At 44.5% G+C, this 24,565-nt stretch overlaps 1 protein-coding gene across 1 annotated transcript in view; it reads right to left on the bottom strand.

Annotated features, from left to right (window-relative positions):
• LOC306883200 (LIM and calponin homology domains-containing protein 1-like) overlaps positions 1-24,565 on the bottom strand; it is a gene marked incomplete at its 5' end in the record, with an annotated part of 106,695 nt that overhangs the window by 22,175 nt on the left and 59,955 nt on the right. Inside the window, 4 exons of the mRNA XM_079438319.1 lie at positions 49-288; positions 8,147-8,546; positions 20,296-20,450; positions 20,538-20,664. Coding sequence (XP_079294445.1) covers positions 49-288; positions 8,147-8,546; positions 20,296-20,450; positions 20,538-20,664 — 922 coding nt within the window. The remainder of the gene's footprint in view (positions 1-48; positions 289-8,146; positions 8,547-20,295; positions 20,451-20,537; positions 20,665-24,565) is intronic.

The following is a 24,565-nucleotide window of genomic DNA, read 5'->3' as shown; positions in this document are numbered from 1 at the left end:
TCTTTTTTTCACATTCTTTTGCTTGTATGTGACACAGCACATACTTACCTCTGTGGTATCTATGTCTTTATCGCAGCACGCTTGTGTGCACATGGATGAAAGTGCGTGGTCCATAGGTTGGACCCCTGACACATCAGTATCTGTGATGTCTGAGTCTGTGTGCTGGTAAGAAGATGGGAAGAACTGCAGAGAATCATCTTCTGCCTCTTTGTTTTTCTGTGGTCCTCCCTTCTCATTGCTGTGACCACCATCCTCCCTTTCTCCATTCACGCGCAAAATTTCCTCCACCTGAGTGAGAGAAAGACTCAACATTTGGTAACATTTTATTTCGATAGTCCACTTTAGACATTCTACTAACAGAAAGTAACTTTGCAATTACATGTCAACTAGCAGTCATTAGAGTATTAGTCGACTGTCTGCTTAATAACTTCTAAAACTTTATTTTGATGGGTCCACAACATACAACATACTGACTATGAGAAACTTTGCAAGTATATGTCAACTTATTCTACTAACCCTAAACCTACCAACAGTCTGCTCTGAGAGTTAGTAGACATGTAGTTGCAAATTAATGAAAATTAGTTGACATGTAGTTACAAAGTTACTTATAGTTAGTGGAATGTCTGAAGTGGACTAACCCAACATTCAGAGTAGACATTTATTCCCCTTATTTTCTTGATAATTTTTTTGTCTCATATTCTTACATGTATTCATATTCTAAACATCTTTAAAACTAATTCTAGTTTTCACTTAATCTTGATGATATCTATATTTTCAGGCACTTACTTTAAATAAATAAATTAAAACTGATTGCATATAGTGCATTTCTATAATGGCATATGTGACCCTGGAGCAAAGAAACAGTCTTAAGTCGCTGGGGTATATTTGTAGCAACAGCCAAAAATACATTGCATGGGACAAAATTATTGATTCCCTTCCAGGAACTTCGAGCTACGTCCGAAGACGCTATGGGAACGCCATCAGCGTAACCGGCGCTCTGAATATTTTGTACAACAGTCTAATGGATGGGCGAGGCGTCACGGGCGGGGTGACGTCACGACCAGGAAGTTATATAAGCACGTGCGGCGGAGCCGGCATCAGCTTTCTGTCATTCAGCAAGCGCTCTGTGTGTTGTCAGTCTGATTTCTGTCTTGTGAGTCTTATTTAGTGTTGTCTGTCCAAAAAAATAAGGAGATGCCTAAATCTAAGGCTGAGACAGTGGGCGATTTCAGATCGCGTCTCAGGTTGTGTGTTAGTCCCTGCCCTCGCTACATTACGAGTGGGGACACACACACAATCGTTGCGTGGTCTGCCTGGGTGCTGGTCCCGTTTTTGCCGAGGCAGAGCGGCGGCTGCACTCTTGGGGCTCGCAGGCTGATCTGGCTGGCGAGAGCGAGACGGGCATGTCCCTATCTCCTCCCGCATCCGCCAGATCTGGCGCCCCGTCTCTCGGTGCGGAAGCGGTCTCTTCCCCCGGAGACGAGGGCTCGACGCTTCGTCTCTCTTCCTCCGAGCAGGTTGACGTGACGAGCGTTTAGGAGGTTTCGCCGCCTCTGTCGCCCCAGTAAAGAAAGCGAGCTCTCCACGCGGTGTCGATCCCGTTTTTGCCGAGGCAGAGCGGTGGCTGCGCTCGTGGGGCTCGCATATGGATCATCAGATCCAGCGCCCGCTCTCTGTGCTCGGAAGCGGTTCTCTTCCCCAGAGAGAGGGCTCGACGCCCCGCTTGTCTTCCTCCGAGGAGGTGGATGTGAAAGATGTCCATGAGCTTTGTAAGCTCCAGTGTTTGCACAAGCACAAATAAAGCCGGTCCCGCTCTGCTGAGGCAGAGCGGCGGCTGCGCTCGCGGGGCTCGCAAAAAAAAAAAAAAAAAAAGGCTGATCTGGCTGGCGAGAGTCAGACGGGCACGCCCCTATCTCCTCCCGTATCCGCCAGATCTGACGCCCCGTCTCTCGGTTTGGAAGCGGTACTCTTCCCCCCTGAGACGAGGGCTCAACGCTTCGTCTCTCTTCCTCCGAGGAGGTTGACGTGACGAGCGTTGGCGAGGTTTCGCCGCCTCGTTCGCTCTCGAGCTCTCCGCGCGGTTTCGGTCCCGCTTCTGCCGAGGCAGAGCGGCGGCTGCACTCGTGGGGCTCGCAGATCTCAACGCTTCGTCTCTTCCTCCGAGGAGGTTGATGTGACGAGCGTTAACGAGGCTTCGCTGGGGGCGGAGCATGCGAAATCGGCTCTCGAGGGAGCCGGCTGCCCGCATTACGAGCGGCTGCCGCGAGAAGAAAAACCTGCCGAGGCAGAGCGGCGGCTGCGCTCGTGGGGCTCGCAGGCTGATCTGGCTGGTGAGAGCGAGACGGACATCTCCTCCCATATCCGCCAGATCTGGCGCCCTGTCTCTCGGTTTGGAAGCGGTCTCTTCCCCCGAGACGAGGGCTTGACGCTGCGTCTTTCTTCCTCCCAGGAGGTTGATGTGACAAGCGTTCACGAGGTTTCGCCGCCTCCTTCGCCCCAGTGGGAGGTGGCTGCTGGGCGGGCAGCCTCCTCCGCATACCAGCTCCTCACGTAGGGCTGTGCAGAAAGAGAGCGTCGCCTCTCGTGCTCCCCCGAGGCGGAGCCGAGGACAGCGGCGCTCCGCGCCGGGGACTTCGAGGCCGAAGGCAGACCTGAGGGATGTCTTGTCGGCCAAGAGGTCCTCGACGAAGAAGTCCTGATGGGCGAGCCCCAGGACTTCGGAGGGCGGCCCCTACTGGGGTGGAGCGGCTTACACCGCGGCACACGGTGACCGTCTCCCCTCGGTGCCCTCCGGGGATTTGTCTGTCAACCCTGCAGTTCCAGGGCACAGCAGGTCCCAGCGAGTGGTACTCTCAGGTTCTTCCGCCTGTGATTTCAGCGGGCCTGAGGAACTCGCCTCAGCCGCCAGATCATGCGTCTCCTGCCGGTGCGCCGCAGCGAGGCAGCGGTCTGGCCGCTTCTCTGACACCAGAGGTCAGTCTCGAGAGACTGATTCCCTTAGTACATCGTTTTGGCAGCTTGGCAGCGGCTGCCGAATGTGTCTCTTTGGGTCCTGCGGACGGTAGAGGCTGGCTATTCCATCCAGTTCGATGGGCCACCTCCGCTGTTCAACGGGGTTTGCGTGACTATGGTCCGCCCCGAGCAGGCTCTGGTCTTGGAACAGGAAGTCGGTACTTTGCTGAGAAAGGAAGCCATCGAGTTGGTTCCACCTCACGAAGTCCACACCGGCTTCTACAGCCGGTACTTCATTGTTCCAAAGAAGGATGGTGGGCTGAGGCCCATACTGGATTCGCGTCTCCTGAACCGCTCAGTCAGTTCGCTGAAGTTCAAGGTGTTGACGGTCAATCAGATCGTGTCTCAAATCAGGTCCGAGGACTGGTTTGTCACGATAGACCTCAAGGACGCCTATTTCCATGTGTCCATCCTTTCTGCTCACAGGAAGTTCCTGAGGTTCGCTTTCGGGGGCAAAGCGTACCAGTATCGGGTTCTTCCCTTCGGCCTAGCACCCTCACCCCGCTCGCTCGATCGGAGCGCTTGGCGATTCGGCATTGAGATGTCGCTCTCGCCCACATGAAAGACTTGGGGTTAAGACTAAACGCCAGGAAAAGTGTGCTTTCTCCGGCTCAGAGAACCACTTATCTAGGCGTGGTGTGGGTTTCGACGAGTCGATCCCCACGACAGTCAGAGAGTGCGAGAGGGCCAGCCATTCACTGTCAAGCAGTTTCAGAGACTGCTCGGGCTCATGGCAGCTGCGTCCAGCGTGATACCTTCTGGCCTGCTGTACATGAGGCCCCTACAGTGGTGACTCAAGACCAAGGGGGTTTTCTTGAGGGAAAACTCGCTCCACGCTGTCAAAGTGTCACGCCGTTGTCCGTGCCTTAGACATGTGGAGGAAACCTTGGTTCTTGTCTCAGGGCCCGGTGCTGGGAGCTCCTTGTCGCCGCGTCTCGCTAGCTACAGACGCTTCCCTCACCGGTTGGGGTGCGGTCATGAGTGGCCACCCTGCCCGCGGTCTGTGGAGTGGTCGCCACCTGATGTGGCATATCAACCAGCTAGCGATCCTAGCTGTGTTCCATGCGCTCAAGCACTTCCTCCCGGACCTGGGAGATCACCACGTGCTGGTCCGCACCGACAGCACGGCAGTGGTCTCTTACATCAACCACCAAGGAGGTCTGCGGTCGCGCCCCTTGTAGAAGCTGGCACACCAGATCCTTGTGTGGTCCCAGGGCAAGCTCCTGTCACTGAGAGCTGTGCACATTCCTGGGCATCTTTATATGGGAGCAGGCGTCCTGTCGAGACAGGGGCCGAGGCCCGGGGAATGGATGCTTCACCCCGAGGGGTGAAGCAGATGTGGAAGGTTTTTGGCCAGGCACAGGTGGACCTCTTCGCCACTCGAGAGTCAGCGCAATGTCCCCTCTGGTTCATCCAGCTCCTCCGGGACTGGACGCTATGGTACAGACGTGGCCGAGGCTCCGTCTGTACGCCTTCCCCCCGATCGCTCTGCTCCCGGGAGTTTTGGCGAGAGTGCGCCGGGACGCGGTAAGCCTACTGTTAGTAGCACCGTTCTGGCCGGGCCGAGTATGGGTCTCGGACCTGATTTCGTTCCTCGACGGCGCCCCGTGGCCGGTGCCGATCAGGAGCGATCTCCTCTCACAGGAGATGTGGAAGCTGTGGGTATGGCCCCTGAGGGGGCGCAACTCATAGCGTCCGGTCTGTCAACCGAGGTTGTCGAGACCCTCCTCCAATCCAGAGCTCCCTCCACGAGGAAACTGTACGCCTTGAAGTGGAAACTCTTCACTTCTTGGTGCGGGGACCGCCAGCTTGACCCAGTCAACTGCCCGATTCGCGCAGTTCTGGAGTTCCTGCAGGCCCATTTCTCCGCAGGGTTAACCCACTCCACTATTAAGGTCTACGTGGCAGCTATCTCTTCGTACCACGCCCTTATTGGTGGCCAGTCAGTGGGCAGACACCCCCTGGTTACACGTTTCCTCCGCGGTGCGCTGAGGCTGAAGCCGTCTGTACGACCCCGTGTCCCCACGTGGGACCTGGCTGTGGTACTGGAAGCTCGGTGCAGAGCACCTTTGAGCCTCCCGAGGAGATAACAGATAGACTCCTCACCATCGAGACCGTCTTCTTGTTGGCCATCACTCCTCTGAGGAGGGTGAGTGACCTTCAGGCCCTTTCTGTGGCCCCTTCGTGCATTGACTTAGCGCCCGGTTCGGCGAAAGTCTTTTTCTACCCCCGTGTGGGGTACGTACTGAAGGTTCCGACGGTCGTATCACGGCCGGTCGTACTCCAGGCCTTCTGTCCTCCTCCCTTCTGGGAGCACGACCAGGAAAGGCACAACTGTATGTGTCCAGTGCGAGCACTGGACGCATACATCCACAGAGCTGCCCTGTGAAGAAAGACGGACCAACTGCTCGAGTGCTTTGGTCCGCCTAAGAGGGGTCTTCCGGCTTCGAAGCCCACTCTTAGTAGGTGGATTGTGGATGCCATCAATCTGGCGTACGAGGCCTCTGAGCGTCCCCCGCCGCTGGGAGTCAGAGCGCACTCTACCCGAGGTGTGGCGGCCTCCAAGGCCTTCTGGGCAGGTGTCTCAGTCCAAGACATCTGCAACGCTGCGGGATGGTCCACGCCCCTGACGTTTGCCAGGTTCTATAACCTCGACATCAGAGCCACTCCAGGCTCTTCCGCCCTTTCAGCCTGACACCAGGCAGGGACTTGTCAGTCTGGCGGCGTTGGTATTGCGTTCCCATAGCGTCTTCGGACGTAGCTCGAAGTTCCTGGAAGGGAACGTACCAGGTTACGTATGTAACCCAGGTTCCCTGAAGGGAACGAGAGCTACATCCCGAGCCACACTTCCGGCGTCCCTGCCAGCGCTTGCTTCATGACTTGAAGCTGATGCCGGCTCCGCCGCACGTGCTTATATAACTTCCTGGTCGTGACGTCACCCCGCCCGTGACGCCTCGCCCATCCATTAGACTGTTGTATAAAATATTCAGAGCGCCGGTTACGCTGATGGCGTTCCCATAGCGTCTTCGGACGTAGCTCTCGTTCCCTTCAGGGAACCTGGGTTACATACGTAACCTGGTACGTTTTTCTTTTATGCCAAAAACCATTAGGACATTAAGTAAAGATCATGTTCCATGAAGATTTTTTGTAAATTTCCTACTGTAAATATATCAAAACTTGATTTTTGATAGGTAATATTTACATTTACATTTTACATTTAGTCATTTGGCAGACACTTTTATCCAAAGCGACTTACAATTGGGGAATATAAAAAGCGATTAATCTTGAATTAATATGCATTGCTAAGAACTTTATTTGGACAACTTTAAAGGCGATTTTCTCAATATTTAGATTTTTTTGCACCCTCAGATTCAAAAAATATTGTCCGATTCTAACAAACCATACACCAAATGGAAAGCTTATTTATTCAGCTATCAGATGATTTATAAATCTCAATTTCGAGAAATTCACCCTTATGACTGGTTTTGTGGTCCAGGGTCACATATGTCAGAGGAGGCCAGGGGAGAACTGCCCCACCGACTGAGCCTGGTTTCTCCCAAGTTTTTTTTCTCCATTTCTGTCACCGATGGAGTTTTGGTTCCTTGCCGCTGTTGCCTTTGGCTTGCTCAGTTGGGGACACTTAATTTCCAGCGATATCGTCAACTTTAATACACAGATACTATTTGAACTGAACTGAGCTGGACGATGACATCACCGAATCAATGATGAACTGACTTTAACTGAGAATTGAGTGTTTACTGTTTTGCATTATTTATTACACACTATTTTTCCTACTTGATACAGCAAAGTTGCTTTGACACAATATGCATTGTTAAAAGCATTATGTAAATATAGGTGAAACATGACTGAAACTTTTATTTACTGTGGTGTGATGTTGCATCCACACTGCTAGGTGTTCTAAAGCTGTACTTTAAGTCAAAGACGATTAGCGGATGAGCCAGTAACATAAAATTACTGTGCAGATTTGTTTCTAGGGAATACTACTTTAAATTTTACTTTAAATTATTAAATTTTTTTAACATGTTGCCATTTTTTCTTGTTTTAAGCATAAGCCCCATTTTATTTTTCTAGATTTATGCTTGATATATACCAAAACGTTATGAAAAATGTAACTTCATAAAAATGTATTCTCTAAAAGTATTAAGCAATTCAGCTTTCCCCCAAAAAAGCCTATTTTACAGATGTGTATTAAAAAAAAAAAAAGACATTTACTGAATTTCCTTCTTTTTTTTTGCAGTGTAGTATTTTATATAAATTAAATTAGCATTTTTAAAAAAAGAAGCATTAAGTAGCTTATCTCAATGAATCCACTGAGTTTTATGTATAGGTCAGGTTTTGTCAGTCAACAGCTCCCGCAAGAAATCTGCATAGCACACATTCTAAATAATGTGTTTAGTAAAACTGCAAACAGATAGGGAATATTAGTGGTAAGGGGATATGTTTATCATTAGCTCAATACATAAAATAAGTCAATGGAAAGCCTCTACCATGACAGAAAAAAAAAAATGTGTGTGTGCTTCTGATAGGCTGATTTGCTCTCTGTGAGTGTTTTTGTCCTTGTATGGAGCACTTCACATAGAAGGAACCCATTCACAAACACACTCATACCTACTGAACACTAGCAACCATTCAACACATGCCAACTTTAACTCATTCCAGCCACCAGAGGGCAACATCTGCTTCTGTTGATGCTTTCTGAAAACACCACACTTCTCTTAGGAGATGAACAGAGAATATTCCTACAGCACTAAATTTTCCAGGATATTAGCACAGTGAATTGTTGCTTCAGCAACCAATGTTACATTGCTCGGAAGCTGCTCTTTAACAATTTCAAAGGCAAAATGGAGCTCCTAGTAATGTACAATTTAAATACAAACTTAGATTTCTAAGTCTAGATTTCTAAGTTAATATAAATGAGGAACTTACTGACATAAAAGTATTTTGAGATTTAAAACTACAAAATGAATGTGGATCGCTCAAGATAATTAGATTTTTCCTTGGCAAAATCAAATTTTTAGGCATGTTTTTATGCCTAAGCTATAGACATTTGTATCAGTTAAATAAACCTCTTAAAAAGTAAACTCTGCCAGGAGAAATGTTGAGCTGGTTGAACCTTAGCTGTTCTCATTTCAGCAGTAGCACTGCTGTATGGTTTCGGACCCAGCAAGGGCGCTGTCACATCTCCCACAAATTCATGCTCTGTGCTGTATCCCGTCACCCGTGCGTTGACCGTGGATGTAAATTTGGCCAAGGGAAGTGACTGCTGCCTCAGGTACTGCAGTGGGTTTGCGGAAGCACTCAAAGAAAAGGAGATGTTTGGGGAGACTGGGAGGGAGTAGTGACGAGTGGGGTCAGCCGACACGCTCCTCTCCAGCAGCTTGGGGAGTTTGAGGCGCTCAATAATGGCCTCACTAATGGTGAAACGCTGGGCATAACGCTGCAGCACAGAAGCTGCTTCCTCTGGTGTGCGGGCGTTCCAGTATGCTTCATGCAGCTCCTGTTCACGACGCTCCCTAGTGGACAAAGAGAAACAGTATAGAAATGACATTAAAAATATATTCACAAATTGAGATCCACTAGCTTACAGCAACTATAATCTACCATTTGATGACACTTTTGTCAGTAATGGTATGTTACAGTACACCAAATTACTGACTGTAATGACTGACAGAAATGGCACTGAAAGTATCACTACTACTGACTGTAATGCCATTTACAGTAACACCACCAACAGAAATATCATTTACATTACTAACTGTAAAGACACTGACAGAAACTATAACCACTACTGACAGTAATAGCACTTACAGTAACATCACTGACAGTAACACCACCGACAGAAAAATCACTTACAGCATCACCACTGACTGTAGCTGCACTCACAATAACAACATTGACAGTAATACCACTTACAGCAACATCACTGACAGTAACACTGTTAACAGTAATACCACTTACAGTAACATCACTTACAGTGACAGCAAAAAAACTGTAATACCACGAACAGTAACATCACAGACACTAACAGGACTGACATCTGTACTTTTAATATTAGCTTCTCTATGATAGTATTCAGTTCCATTGCATACACAGGTGAAACATATAGCCCTTTCACACATACAGAGTTTTCCGGAAAATTACCGGTAAATTGCCGTAAAGAGATCATGTGTGAACAGGACCTTTTCAAAAATACCGGTAAACTCGTTCTGGCAATTTACCGGTATGAGAAGTTGTAACATTACCAGTAAATTGCCGGAATTCTGCTGTGTGTGAACGCAGAAGGAAAATTACCGGTATGAGCACGTACAAGTTCAGAACGCGCTGACGTAAGACTCTACTCCGGGCCAATCATAACACACTGACACAGATGACGCATTCACTCCACACTTCCCCATGTATCCGCCCATGTCCGTCGCACAGACCTCTGCATTTGTGTAACATAAGTGTTTTTTTTGTTTGTTTGTTTTTTAACTGTTAACATTTACTTAAGAAAAAACCTGGATACTCGACAGGACAGCCATTTTTGCGAAATTTTGTGTGTATTTCGCCACTTAAGTACAACAGATAATCTACGTAAAATAACTCAATATGATACTCGCTAGGCGGCTTTGGATGTGACTGAGCGCTCAGCCTTGAAACAGCCTCTGGAGAGCGCGAGTACCTATTGGCTTTAAAAGACGTGCAAATTATACATTTTTGTGACGATGCAACAATGACCCGATTAAGCAAGGGACAATTTTGTCAACTGTCCCGAAATGCGAGCGAAAGTCTTGGATCGGTGTGCAGCTGATGTGAAGCCGCTTTGAGAGAGAGAAAGAGAGAAGACCCGGACCAGCTGAATCACTCACACTGTTTTCAAATGGCTGATTTAATCTGCTAGTTTGTGTGGATTTATTTACTCGTATAACCCACTTGCTATCTTGAATAAATGTTTGCAGGAATTTCCCTCATTATAAACTTGACATCTGCGGGGATGAGTAGCTAATATACACACAATCCCCCACAAAATTCTGGACATGATTAATCATAACTAAAATTAGAAATAAAATGTCATTATTTTTCAGTTTCCCCCAGGCCTGGAAATGGCTGTTTTCAAAATGTAATAAAAGCAACTGATGCATGCTGTTAATCACTTAAGCTGGCCACCAATGTGATCGGCTGAATGCTCCGTTACCTCTCCCTCCTCTAATCACATGCTGTATCCATCACCCCGCTTTGTTCCGGGACATCGAAATGTTCAAAATTAAACACTGGTTTGTAGTCATCTATTACGATGTCTCTGGGACAAAAGTTTGAAACAAAAATTAAACCATCAACAAAAAGACTGACTGCATACCCTCCATGTTTACAAATACAAGCGCAGCTATTGAAGGTTAATGATGTCACGGAATTTACCAGTATTTTGGAATGGATGTGTGAATGGTGCTTTTCCGGAAAAAAGACGGCACATCGTTGCCTGTGTGAACAGCGCATTTTTTTATTTACTGGTAAAGTCGTTCCGGTAATTTTACGGCAATTTACTGGTATTACAGTGTGAAAGGGGCTATTGTCATTGTGTTACAGTTATGGATAATAATTAGTGCTGGGCGATTAATCGCATGATTTTCTGAGATTAATCTCAATTAATCGCATCGTTATGCACAAAATTCAATAATGAATTTAAAAGTAGTGTATTGTGCACTTTTTTCATTTAAAAGTACTGCTATATGAACAAAAGTGCAATAACATTTGGTTTGCAAACACTTTAAACAAATAAGGTGGATTTTTACCCAGCAGTATTTATTTACATAGTAGCAGTTTAAATATTTAATGTAAATCTCAACTTAAACAATGTAATCAAATTAAATATAAAACCAAAGCTATTTGCCACTGACAGGGCATTAATGTTTATATAGAAAATATTTTATACTTTTATATAGAAAAACAAGTTATGCTCAAAGTCCAGAGCCTCGTTCATAACATTATAACGGGCATCTTCCGAGTAAAGACCTGTTCTATCGCAGGACCCAATGCAGCAGAGTGTGGCATGGGACAACACTTGATGGGCGAGTGCGGGTTTCTCTGTATGTGAATTCAGAGCCAGTGAGCAACGGCCTTTCAAAATAATAATAATAATAATAATAATCATAATAAAAACTGCGTTAATGCACGATAAAATAATTGTCTGCGTTAATTAATTAATGCGTTAACACGTTAACTTGCCCAGCCCTAATAATAATACAACAAAGCTTGCTGTTGTATATACAGCATTAGACAACAGAACATCATGTAAGAAGTATAAAATGTCCTGCGATAAGCTTTACGTAATTAATTGTTAAAGGGTTAGTTCACCCCAAAATGAAAATTCTGTCATTAACTGCGCACCCTAATGTCGTTCCAAACTCGTAAGACCTTCGTTCATCTCCGGCACACAAATGAAGATATGTTTGATGGAATCTTAGAGCTCTCTGACCCTCCCATAAACAGCAACGCAACTGTAATGTTCCCAGGTCCAGAAACGTAGTAAGGGCATCAGTAAAACAGTCAATGTGACATCAGTGGCTCAACTTCAATTTTGCGAAGCTACGATAATACTTTTTGTGCGCAAAGAAAACAAAAATAATGACTCTATTCAACAATTCTTCTCCCCCGATTACTGTCTTCCGCCATTTTGGAGAGTACCAAGAACGTAATCTACGTATTCAGCGTTGTTTATGTTCAGTTATAAGTGAAATTCACAGCGACCCTTATAAAGAAGAGTATAGGTACAGACAGGGGTGCCTGCAGACAGTGTTCGAATTGAGGGGGGGCTGGGGGGGTCCTGGAACTCCCATTAGCATTAAGGGATCCCATAACACCCAATATACTTGGGGGGGTCCCTTGGTTTTTCTCTTCCTATTTCCCAATTTAGTCGGATTCGCAGAATCTGTAGCAGAGATGAGGACTATCAACAGCAAGCGGTGAACTTGGCAGACAGGTTCAGACAGAGAGCGTACAAAGAGGAGTGGATTCAAGCTGCTGCCGCACGTTTTAGCAATGTTTCCCAATAAGATTGTCTGGTTAAGAGATCTAAATGTAAAGAACAGCACATTAATTGTTTTATTCAATATTCTCCTTTGGCAAAAATCTATTTCAATTATTCAGAAATATTGGCACATAGTTGAGAGCGAGCCCAAGTTGCAACCAATGTTTGATAAACCACCTAGGGTGATCTATAAGAGCCCTCCCAATTTGCGCAACACGTTGGTTAGGGAAGATCTGTCGGTTCCACAACCAACACATTTCTTGAGTCATATACCTTTTGGTAATTTTAAGTGTGGTAGCTGTCAACAATGTAATTGTACGTATAAAACCCAAACCTTTAATCATCCCTCTTCTGGTAAAACTTTTAAGATTCGAGGAACGATTTCTTGTAAAACAACCAACGTTATTTATATGTTGCTTGTGGACTGGGCTATGTGGGGAAAACAAGTAGACAACTCAAAACTCATATTGCTGAACATAGATGTGCAATTAGGCACCATGACAATAGAAGTCCAGTAGCACAACATTTTTCCAAGTTTAAACATTCAGTCAGTTTCGACTCTAAAATATATTGGCATCGAAGCAGTTAAATTACCTCGAAGATGGGGTGATATTAACAATCTACTCTTAAAACGTGAAGCATATTGGATATATGCTTTGAATATTTTATCTCCTAATGGTCTCAATGAAGATTTTGATATTCACCCTTTTCTTTAATTATTATAAAGATTTAGATGGTAAGATTGACCACATGTTATATTATATTTTCAATGTTTTGTCTTTTTTGCATGTACTTTTTGCTTTTTTTCTTTGGTTTAATTTGGAATGTTTTGCAGTCAGGTATTTGGTGAAATGTATTTGGTGTTTGTAATTTGTTGCTGTTTTCACCTTTATGTGATTTGCTTTTTGCCCTTTTCTTATATGATTTGTTGATTGCTCTATTTTTTTTTTTTTTTATAAATGGGGTTGTAGAGAGCTCTGGGTAGAGGTAGTACCTTTGTTTTCTGGCAGCTGCACCCAATTTCAGAGTGGACAGAAGCACTGGTCCTCATCCACCTCCTAAATCTCTCACGTCTGGCTCCTAGTGCCACACCCCGGTACACCGCCTCAGCTGACGGGCTAAACGGCGTGAGAGGGTGAGGTTTACACTGCATCACTAGGCGAATGAACTCCCACGACGGAGTCACCGGCCACCTACCAGCTATGGTTTGGAATAGCAGGGAAGGCAGATCTCTCCAGCCTTTGCAGGCCATCTGCCTAGGAGAGGGAAACGCCGATGTAAAACCTACGGCCCGAGGAACCTGCTGTCTCTGTCCCAGCTTGCTAGGCCATGGCAGATGAACCCTGGGTTTTAAAGGGTGGGGTCAGTTCTGCACACGCTGCACTCCACTTGAAAGCTCCTCCGTGCAGGCAACAAGGAAATATCCATGTCAACCCCCCAAGTCTCACTAAGTCCTGTAGCGATGGGAAAGGGACAAACCGGCAAGTGTAAGATCGACACTGGAAGCCGCAGACGGCTCAGGCGCTAGTGGTCGTCTGATGTTAACCTGGAGACGACATCATCACCCAGCAGCACCCTGAGCGACCAAGCAGCCTTTTCTAGGGACAGCACTGCTTGCTCCACACGGAGAGGGGCCTAGAAAAGGTGGCCTAAACAAAAGTCGTCTCTTCATCCCCCAGTTGGCAAACCGCGATCAACGGGCATCTTCTTATGCGGTCGAAATAAATCAATGAAACGGTGGCATATCCCACTTGCCTTAAAAGTTGGGAAAGGACTCAAACTCGCATGTTGGAACATCAGAACCATGATAGACTCAACTGACAGCACTCGACCTGAGCGACGATCTGCTTTAATTGCACACAAACTTGCTAGACTGGATGTTGACATCGCCGCACTCAGCGAAATCCGCTTTTCAGAGAAAGGAAGTCTAAGGGAGCATGGAGCATGTTACACCCTCTATTGGTCAGGCAAACCTGCGGCAGAGAGACGCCTTTCAGGTGTCGGCTTCATGATCAGGGACTCCATCGCTACCAAGCTTGCAAGCTGCCAGCTGGCCACTCTGACCGCATCATCTCAATGCGTCTACCACTCCGTGACCAGCACACTGTTCAGGGTGTATGCCCCAACTCTCCAGGCAGATCCTGCAGACAAAGATAAGTTTTATCCCGATCTACGCAGCCTTCTTCAAGACGTCCCAGCCAACGACAAGATTGTCATCCTTGGCGACTTCAAAGCCAGAGTGGGCAGAGACTCAGAAACCTGGAAAGGCGTACTTGGAAGGCATGGTGTGGGCAGCTGCAACAATAATGGACGCTTGTTACTCGAACTGAACAGCGGCTTTCCATTACTAACACCATCTTCAAGCAGAAAGATAGTCTGAAGACAACCTGGATGCACCCTCGGTCAAAACACTGGCATCTCATAGACTACATCCTAGTGCGCCAGCGTAACCTAAAAGATGTATTCAACACCAGGGTAATGCCAAGCGCCGAGTGTCACACAGACCACAGCCTTGTCCGCTGCAAAATTACACTTTAAGCCCAAACCAAGGAAAGGTGGCGCTCCAAGGAAGCTCAAAATCTGCAGCCTTCAGTCTGCCGCAGTCAGAGCAGTTTTCCAGGAGAGCCTACGGTCTAGGCTAGAGGAACCCATCTGCCTAGCCAACTCGCCTCCGGCCCCAGAAGTGCTGTGGGACCATATCAAAACTGTTGTCCTGCAAGCATCTGAAGATACCCTTGGATTCACCACGAAGCAAAACAGGGATTAGTTCAATGAAAACAATCTAGAAGTTCAGGAGCTGCTGTCAAAGAAGAGATCAGCACACAAGGCTCACCTGGCCCAACCGTCCTGCCCGCATAAAAAAGCAGCCTTCCGTCTGGAATGCAGGACCCTCCAGCGTAAGCTTCGAGAGATTCAGAGTGGTGGACCAACCTCGCAGCAAGAACTCAGCTTTGCGCTGACACTGGTGACTACAGGGGTTTCTACAAAGCTCTAAAAGCGGTATATGGTCCCTCGTACCAAATCCTGAGCCCCCTACAGAGTGCAGACGAGAAAGAACTGCTCACCGAAAAGGACTCTATTCTGAGCCGCTGGTCTGAACACTTCTACACCCTCTTCAATGCTAGCCGCTCAGTCCAAGAATCAGCGATTGACCGCATCCTACAACAACCAGTGAAAACTGAACTGGATGTGGCACCAAAATTACAAGAGACTGAGGAAGCCATTAAACAGCTGAAGAGTGGAAAAGCTGCAGGAGTTGATACCATTCTTCCTGAGGTATGGAAGAACGGAGGCCCAGCACTGCACACCAAACTCCATGAATTCTTCATCTGAACCTCCGTGATGCAGTCATTATCACTCTGTATAAGAACAAAGGGAGGCATAACACTTCTATCCATCGCCGGCAAAATCCTCGCAAGGATACTGCTGAATCGACTGGTACCCGCGATAGCAGAAGCTCACCTTCCAGAGACACAGTGTGGCTTCAGAGCCAACCGGGGAACCACAGACACAGTGTTTGTCCTGAGGCAGATTCAGGAGAAGTGCCGGGAGCAAAACAAAGCACTGTACGTCACCTTCGGTGGATCTGACAAAAGCATTCGATACCGTGAGCAGAAAGGGACTTTGGAAAATTCTGGAAAAGCTAGGCTGCCCACCAAAATTCCTCACCATAATTGTCCAGCTTCATGAAGGCCAGCTTGGACAAGTCAGAACAACCTATCGCAGCCCTTCCCTTTTGCAAACGGTGTGAAACAGGGCTGTGTTCTTGGCACCCACACTGTTCACCATTTTGTTCAGCATGATGCTCCAGCAGACCACAGAGGACCTCAACAACGCTGATGGCGTATACATCTGTTTTAGTCTCGATGGGAGCGTGTTCAACCTGAGGCGTCTGCAGGCCCACACAAAGACCATGGAGCTACTGATCCGGGAGCTGCTGTTTGCTGACAATGTCGCCCTCCTTGCTCATACAGAGGCAGCTATGCAGCGAATCACGTCCTGTTTTGCAAAAACTGCTCAGATCTTTGGTCTGAAGTCAGCTTGAAGAAGACGGAAGTTCTGGATCAGTCCGCACCACAAAAAGAGTACCATCCACCAAGCATTTCCATCGAACAAACAGAACTAAAGGTCCACCATTTCAGCTACTTGGGGTGCGTGATCTCGTCTGACGCCAATATTGACAAATAAGTTGATAACAGGCTGGCCAAGGCAAACAGTGCATTCAGCAGACTATACGGACGTGTCTGGAACAATAACAACCTCAAAAAAGACACGAAGGTCAGTCTATACAAAGCTGTTGTGCTGACCACTCTCCTGTATAGCACGGAGTCCTGGGTCATGTACCGTCATCACCTGAGACTCCTCGAGCGTTTCCTTGAACATTCGTTGGAGTGACTTCGTTGCCAACACTGAAGTTCTCGAGTCAGCAGAGGTCATTAGTATCGAGGCCAAGGTCCTCAAGGTACAACGCTGGGCAGGGCACGTCTCCAGGATGGAGAAATACCGCCTACCTAAGATCGTGCTGTATGGGGAACTGTCCTCTGGTCACCGCAACATCGGGGCACCACGAAAGCGGTACATAGACTCCTTGAAGAAGTCCCTTATTTCTTGCTGCATCGATCACCGTCAGTGGGGAACGAAAGCAGCTGATCGCGACTCCTGGCGGTGCACAGTCCATCAGGGCATCTCACTCTTTGAAGATACCCGCAGGGCCAGTATAGAGGACATAAGGAGAAGGAAAAAACGTGTCCCCCCAGCACCCACTCTGGACCAGACCTTTAGGTGGATGTCCTTCCTAAATCTTCATTTGCGAAGCCAAACCATGATATAAGGGCGTTGTCATGTATGTTCATTGTCTGATGAAGAGCGTTTAAGCTCGAAACGTCACCTGTGGTGAGAACATAATTAAATACTTCTATATACTTCTACATACTTTGTTTTCGTTATGATTCAGTCTAATAAAATTCAGAATGCTCCCAAAATTCGATATGGGAGCAGAAAATGTGTATGTTTATATAATTCCATAAAGTTAATAAATATTAAACGAAGAGTGCCAAAAATCACAAATGTGATATTGATTATATACAACAGTTCAATAAACAAGAAGTTAATATTAATAGACTTGCATTTTAGACACCATATTGCCTATTTTTGCTCTATTTCGCCAACAAAATGGTTCCAAACACAGCCACAGCAGTGTTTTGTGTCTCTTACTGCCACCTATTGGCGGTTTTAATTTCACATTTAAAGTATTTTTTTTTTTTCATAATTTCAAATATCAGTATTCAGTGTTTTAGGATTAAAATATCAAAACATTTATGCATTTGTAACTGCAGGTTCAATGCATTCATGTCTTGCATTAAACAATGTGTAAGTACATCTGAATGCCACTTTAGATGCAGCTTCTGTGTTTCCTCTGCATTGCAAAGACGGATTTTGTTGATAATGATTTTAATGATAATGATTTTCTAGAAAAAAAGGCTTTAAAACGGTAAAATGCCCATAAAAGGGTAAAAATCACTTTAAACTTATTGGAAAATATTCATTTCCATCACTGCTGTGAACTGTCCACGCAGAATATGAAGAATATCAAAAACTTTAGGAGTCAGTTGTCCACTGCAGTCCTGCAGCGCAACACACTCAGTAAAATGTCATCTGATTATCGTTATCGATAAAATCCCAATAAAATTATTCTTTAATTTATATTTAATTCAGTGATTCCTCTGCATACCACTAGAGGGAGCCCGCGTACCACACTTTGAGAATTAGTGTCCTAAATAATTTTATCGGGAGCGTTCATGTGAGCGCTGCTGCTGTCTTAGGCCCACCCCAAATGCTCTCATTGGTTGAGACGCTTGATGACGCTCATCCCAAGACTGATCAACATCGTACCTCTCCTGTGACCCATGGTTTGCCTTATGTGAATTCAGAGCCAGTGAGCAACGGGCTTTCAAAATAATAATAATAATAAAAAAAACTGCATTAATGTGTGATAAAATAATTGTCTGTGTTAATTAATTAATGCGTTAACGCGATAATAACGTGTTAAAACGTCCTGCCATAAGCTTGTACGTAATTAATTGTTAAAGGGTTAGTTCACCCCAAAATGAAAATTGTCATTAACTGCTCACCCTCATGTCGTTCCAAACCCGTAAGACCTTTGTTCATCTTCGGAACACAAATGAAGATATTTTTGATGGAATCTGAGAGCTCTCTGACAATCCAATAGACAGCAATGCAACTGTAATGTTCCCAAGTCCAGAAACATAGTAAGGACATCAGACATCTATTTCGCCAACAAAAAAATGGTTCCAAACACAGCCACATCACTGTTTTGCGTCTTTAAGTAACATTACGGTGTATTTGTTCCTGAATGAAAAAAGGCTTTAAAAAGGTAAAAAGCCCATAAAGGGTAAACATCACTTTAAACTTGTGGGAAAATATTAATTTCCATCACTGCTGTGAATTGACCACGCAGAATATGAAGAATATCAAAAACTTTAGGAGTCAGTTGTCCACTGCAGTCCTGCAGCGCAACACACTCAGTAAATTTTTATCTGATTATCGTTATCGATAAAATCCCAGAAATATCGAGATATCACTTTTTTGGCTACATTGCACACCCCTAGGATAGATATTTAATTCTTCTTTGCTTAGTGATTGTTTGGTGAACATAATTCAATGATCATCGTAACATAAGCTTTTATCTTAGAATTAGGTTCTCTCAACGATAACGAGGACAAGACAAAAATATGAATCGTATTTTTTTATTTTTCTGAAAGGGGCGTGGAGGGGGTGGGGGAGTTTGGTTAGGGGGACCCCCCATAAGCTTTGACACAATTCGAACACTGCCTGCAGGTGTACAGCTGTACGCACTATGCGTACCATGAGCACTCTGACTGACCAGAGAAACATCTTCCCTGTGAATATTTCAGCAGTTATTTGTGTTCTGTATTTCTGTCAAATGAACCAGCGATGCTAATCATTTGTGATTTAATCATTACTTTGGGTACAGTTCTATCTTTTTGGTGAAGTGGCCGGATGCATTTGGACCGTTCTCTTACTGAATCATATAGCCTTCCCCTGGCCACAATTAAATTAAATCTATTATGGCTGTAGTGAATAAAGTGAAAATGAAAAGTGTCGATTGTGGTATAACACTTAGATATGCTCATATTGCATTATATTTCTTTTTACGCGTTTACAGCGTTGTGCATTATAACCAATCACACATGATTCTGTTGAGATTATAAATGCAATCAACCCGATCTCATGAATGTGCGTATAAATAGTACACCAAATAAAAACGAAAACTCGTGGTATTGATACGAAAAAATTGACTTTGGCGTGTATATGCTATGCGATGGGTAGGGTTAGGGTTGTGGGGTAGATGCGTCTGATATGTACGCGAAAAATGCGTATCATATCAACGCCAACAAATTTAATATCATATGCACGCGGAAATTGCATATTATATGCACGCCAAACACATTAAGCTACTTTTAGCCTTAGACCCTGGAGTTGGAGAGTGAGTGGAGTTCAACACTGTGCTAAAGCCAGGGGTAAAACCTTTTTCTTTGTAAGTGCCCAGGCATATTTCACTCCCTCTTGAGCAAAAAGGTGAAGTAAGAATTAAAGCCAATGGAACAGCATGGGGTTATTACAAAGGTGGAAATGTCAACTAAATTATGTGCACCCATGTTGGTTTTGACAAAACATATGGGCAAGGCTAGAATCTCCCTGAGTTAAATCACATCCTCTCCCTTCTGTGAAACAATTATAGGACAGCTTGCCAGAGCTAAAGTGTTTTCTGAACTCCACGCTAATGCAGGCTTCTGGCAGATTATGCTTTCAAAAGAATACTCACCACCTTAACTTGATTACTACTGTTATAACTGTCTATGCACTTCCATAAGCACCTGTCAAAGATTCTTGAGGGACTGTAAGGCGTTCTTTGTTAGATGGACAACATGCTCAACTGGGCAACCACATAGGGCACTTCAGAAGTTAAGTCAATTAACAAAACACCACTTAATTTAATGACACTGACAGTAACAGCACTTACAGTAACACCACTGATAGTAATGCCACTGACAGGCCTGCAATGTTGTGATTATGGCTGAATCACTATTGTACTGACATTTAGTAATAAGAATTTTTGCTTATGTATTTTTGCTTGAATGACACTTGTACTGTTGGGCTGCAACAAAAAATGTAATAACAAAAGTTGAAAGGGTAGGTGGAAATGGCAGACATACTTCTCCTCCACTATTTCTCTGTACGTCTTGATACTTTTCCTTCTTTGTGATCCTCCATCTCCACCCAACAGTCTCTCCATCATCTTTCTCTCCTCTTCTTTCTTGATCAGATCCTGAGACACACTCCTTCTGCGACTCTTCCATTTGGCCAAGTCCTGACATGCAAACATAAAATTACAGACACATTCTGATCCATATGTTGGTGCTAACAGGAAACAGTACTAGTAGTGAAATGCACTTACATCCTGCCAATGGTCTTCTTCCTCTTTCAGCTTGTTGTACTGGTTGTGCATGAGCTCATGTCGAACTTGACTATGGGGCGGCAACATAGAGTCTTCCTCACTTCTCATGTCAATCATGCTCACACTCCTGTTATAGAGAGATTTAAGATAATTGAATTACTGGTAATTTATAAAATTTAGTCAAGTAGCTGTCAACTTTGAATGGCAATTGATATTATTATCAAGCAACCAGTAAAAAAGCACGGTCAGTGAGTTAAAGTGAGCATTTATAAATAGTTAGGTTGTGCTGCCCTTAAGCCATGCATCCAAAGAAAGAAGGCCAAAAGTGTACATGTGGTGGAAGACACTTTGAAACAACCACACAATTGGTATTATCTAAGGGTAAAATTAACACATTGTCATTACATAAAAATATACTGTTTAGTTTTAATTTCTTAAATGAATATCAAAATGTCACAAGTTTAAGTGTATCTTTACCTTTTTAAATACCATTTGTGGATAAGTGGTTACATTGTATTAGCATTCCAGTAAACAAGAAATACCGCCACATTACAATGTTTTTTACATTACAAAAATACATTGTTAGTGTACCAAAACAAAGCGATGAATGCACAGCTTGGCGCATGCAGACATTAGGCTGTGGAGAAAAAAGGGCACCCCACAAGCATGTTTTTTTACAGTGCAGTGTGTTAAAGAGACTTACTCTGGATCATCAAAAACACTAGATGAGCGGCTAAATCTACAACATGGAAAGAAAAAAGAGCTCATGGACACAGATGACCAAGAGATTTAAAAATAAATGAATAAATAAAAAAATGTAAACGCTTAATTGATGACAAACCTGGCATTTCATTATGTTCCATTTCACAGAAAATGAAAAGTTCTAAGTATTGCAAACTACATACAATTCCAAAACACACAAAAAAAAGAGACAAAATGTCAACAAATCTATATACACGTTCACGTGAATGAGTTCCCTTTCAGTCAGTCACGTTCGACGTAACGACAAGTGACTGACGTAAATGGGATCTCGTCCGAGAGCCCAATCACCTTCGAGTGTTAACAGAACAAGCCAATGACAGTTGGCGTGCGTGTTTCGCCACGCGCACCCCGCCCCGCAGCGTGGGTATAAAAGGAGAGCGCGTGCAAATGCACATCAGCTTTTCTCTTCGGAGATGATCCTTCTAGGAAGACTGAATCTCTGCGAGTATCTACGAGACAGCCTTGAGTGTTGGTGTTACGGCGCGTCAGCAGGGGTTGCTGTCCAGTGCTGCTTCTCTTCGGCGTGTTGCAGCTTTCCATTCTGCAGTCTCGCCCCAACCTCCCCTGGGCTCTTCAGCACTATCTAAAAGAATGTTTTTCCTCTGAAAGAGCAATCTAAAAGAGCTCCACGAGCAACTTTTTAAAGATGACTTCCCGCTCGTGTGCTTCTGGATGTGGTCGTTTCCTGGCTTCATCTGACGTCACGATCTCTGTCTCTCGTGCTTGGGCTTTCAGCACGCTGAAGCAGCGCTCGTGGATGAGTCATGTTCTCATTGCGGGAACATGACCATCGCGTTGCTGCGCTCCAGATACCTCCTCATCAAACGGAGGGGGTATCCCCCTTGCCTTGCCCCGTTCTTTGGCTCATGGTCAGGGTGACTTGAGGATCACAGTGAGAGCTTCCCCGTCGAGTGCGTCTCCGCGGGCCTTTCACTCCTCCAGTGCATCGCACCTTCTGGTGTTCCCAGATGAGCTCGCAGGATCCTCGGACAGGGCGGGGCCCAGCATCTCGTTCGGAGCACCAGCGGATGACAGGATGTCGATTGCTGCATCGGAGGGCGAGCTAGGCTCTGGAGATGACGATTCGGCTGCACTGCCTCTGTCAGGAAGAGTGGCGTTGCCCAATCAGATCCAGAGTTGACTGCTATGCTTTCCCGGGCCGCTCAGAGAGTTGGGCTGCACTGGAGGCCTCCTCTTTTCCCAAACGCTCGAGGCTGGACGATTGGTTCCTGGGGGCGCATCTCCTTTCTCAGAAAGGGGGCACCCTCTGGCAACCGCATCCAGACTTCTGGAATCTCAACGTGTGGTCCCTGGACGGGACGCGGAGGTTCTAGGTGGGCTACCTCCAGCAGTAGTAAACACCATCACTTCAGCTAGAGCCCCATCTAAAGACACGCTTACAGGCTGATTCAAGATTCAAGATTCAAGATTTTTATTTATACAGAGTATAACCAGCAGTGAAATGTAGGTCACACAGACACAGAAAATACAATTATGAAGCGTACACCAGAGTATCTCTCATAAATCTAAATATGGCTTGAGTTTGCTGTAAATCCATCCAGCAGAAGAGACTGGAAACTAGAGCTGAGAGATTCCACTGAAAACAAAACAAGAGATTAAGTTGGACTGTAACTATTTGTCAAGGAAAAATGTTGGCGATAAGCTTTGAGTCTTTATACTCTACATCTCTGAAGAGAAAACGTTTTTGTAAATTCCCCCCCCCCCCCCCCACCACCTTTTCAACTGTGTGCACGATCCAAAACACGGACAAGTATAGGCTACTTTGGGCTTCAGGTGTGCATTTAAACGGACAAAACCACACCAAAAATATATGTAAACGCATTCAGTTGTGTTTTAAGTAGTTGGGAAAAGTAATAATATGCTTATCAATGCATTCGGTCTTAAAATGATAAAATAACAAACCTGCTGCAGTCTCTGATTTAATGTTAATCAAACAAAAATAAGAAAATCATTCTCTGCTCTTCACTGTATAACATTAGTAACAATAAGAATCAATGTATACTTAAAACGTAAAAAGTTTTAAGTCTACGTAAAAGACTATGCAGTGTTATACTTTTATGTAGAATTACTTTGTTCACTTTCTGCATAGTACGTTATTAGCCATTTTTAGTTGCCTTTTGGAAGTAGGGACACACATGGTTTTCCATTTGAAAATAAAGTCATATTTACCAGGTAACAGGTTGATACAGCTAGCATTTTACAATAAATAAGGATGAAATCACATTTTATCAAAGTTTGCAAGGTACTTGCATCAAATATTTGAAAGTTTTGTCTGAACTGTGTATTTTGCTTTGTTTTGTATGTTATACAAGTGAAATTATAAGTAATTATTTTTGAAGGGCAACTTTGAAGTAAATAATCAGCAATTATTATTTACAACTGTTCACAGAATCTATTAACATTTTCTGGATATGTTTAAATGTTTCCTGTACAACTATTAAGCAAATATTAAACTTCTGATAACTTCCTATAATATTTCACAATATAGTTGTATATTTTCAATGTATGTTTAATTGAACTAATTTTTAACCAAATACTGTAAATGCAGCCTTGCAGAGCATAACCCCCCCCAAAAAAATTAACAGATACAACTGAGAAGCAAGCAAGCATGATAACTGAACTGAGGATTCTGTTCTGAACCAAACACTCTGAACAAAAAGTAATCTTATCAAAATAACTTATTGAGTTAAAAACAAAACATCAAGAAGTAGATTTTGAGATGTCACATCTTGCAATGCATATTTGTTTGGTCTGTTAAACTGAATTCTCCCTTAGGCCAAAATTGATTTACATAAAAACAGGAGAAACTTCAAAGTTCACAAACAAAAGAAAAACAAAGCTCAATAGATCATAAAACATAATAAGTGAATTTCTTGTCTGCTCTCTCTTAACACTAAGTTATTTAGTGTAAGAAAACAGCTTTTGGTCATCATGACACCATGTCTTTACAAGATGCAACAAGAGATAAATGTTATCTTTCCCCAAAGGTATCCTCTTCTTTAACCCATCATGGCTTTTTCGTGTGTGCGTCTTTTGTTTTTTTCTCCCAGCAGAACTTCAAAAGAAGTTCCTAAGAGAAATTATAAAATGCATGCCATTTGAATGCATTGTACACTCCTTTTTTTGAAAATTCAGCAAGAATGCAGAAATATTTTGTTTTCATAAAGACATAGTAGAAATTAATTATATTTGAAATAAATGCTGTTCTTTTCAACGTTCTATTAAACAAAGAATCTTGAAGAAAA

The sequence above is a fragment of the Barbus barbus genome (genome assembly GCF_936440315.1).
Source record: "Barbus barbus genome assembly, chromosome: 17".
NCBI classification, from domain to species: Eukaryota; Metazoa; Chordata; class Actinopteri; order Cypriniformes; family Cyprinidae; genus Barbus; species Barbus barbus.
The sequence above is the reverse complement of the archived record's forward strand: the minus strand, read 5'-3'. Positions and strand labels throughout refer to the sequence as shown.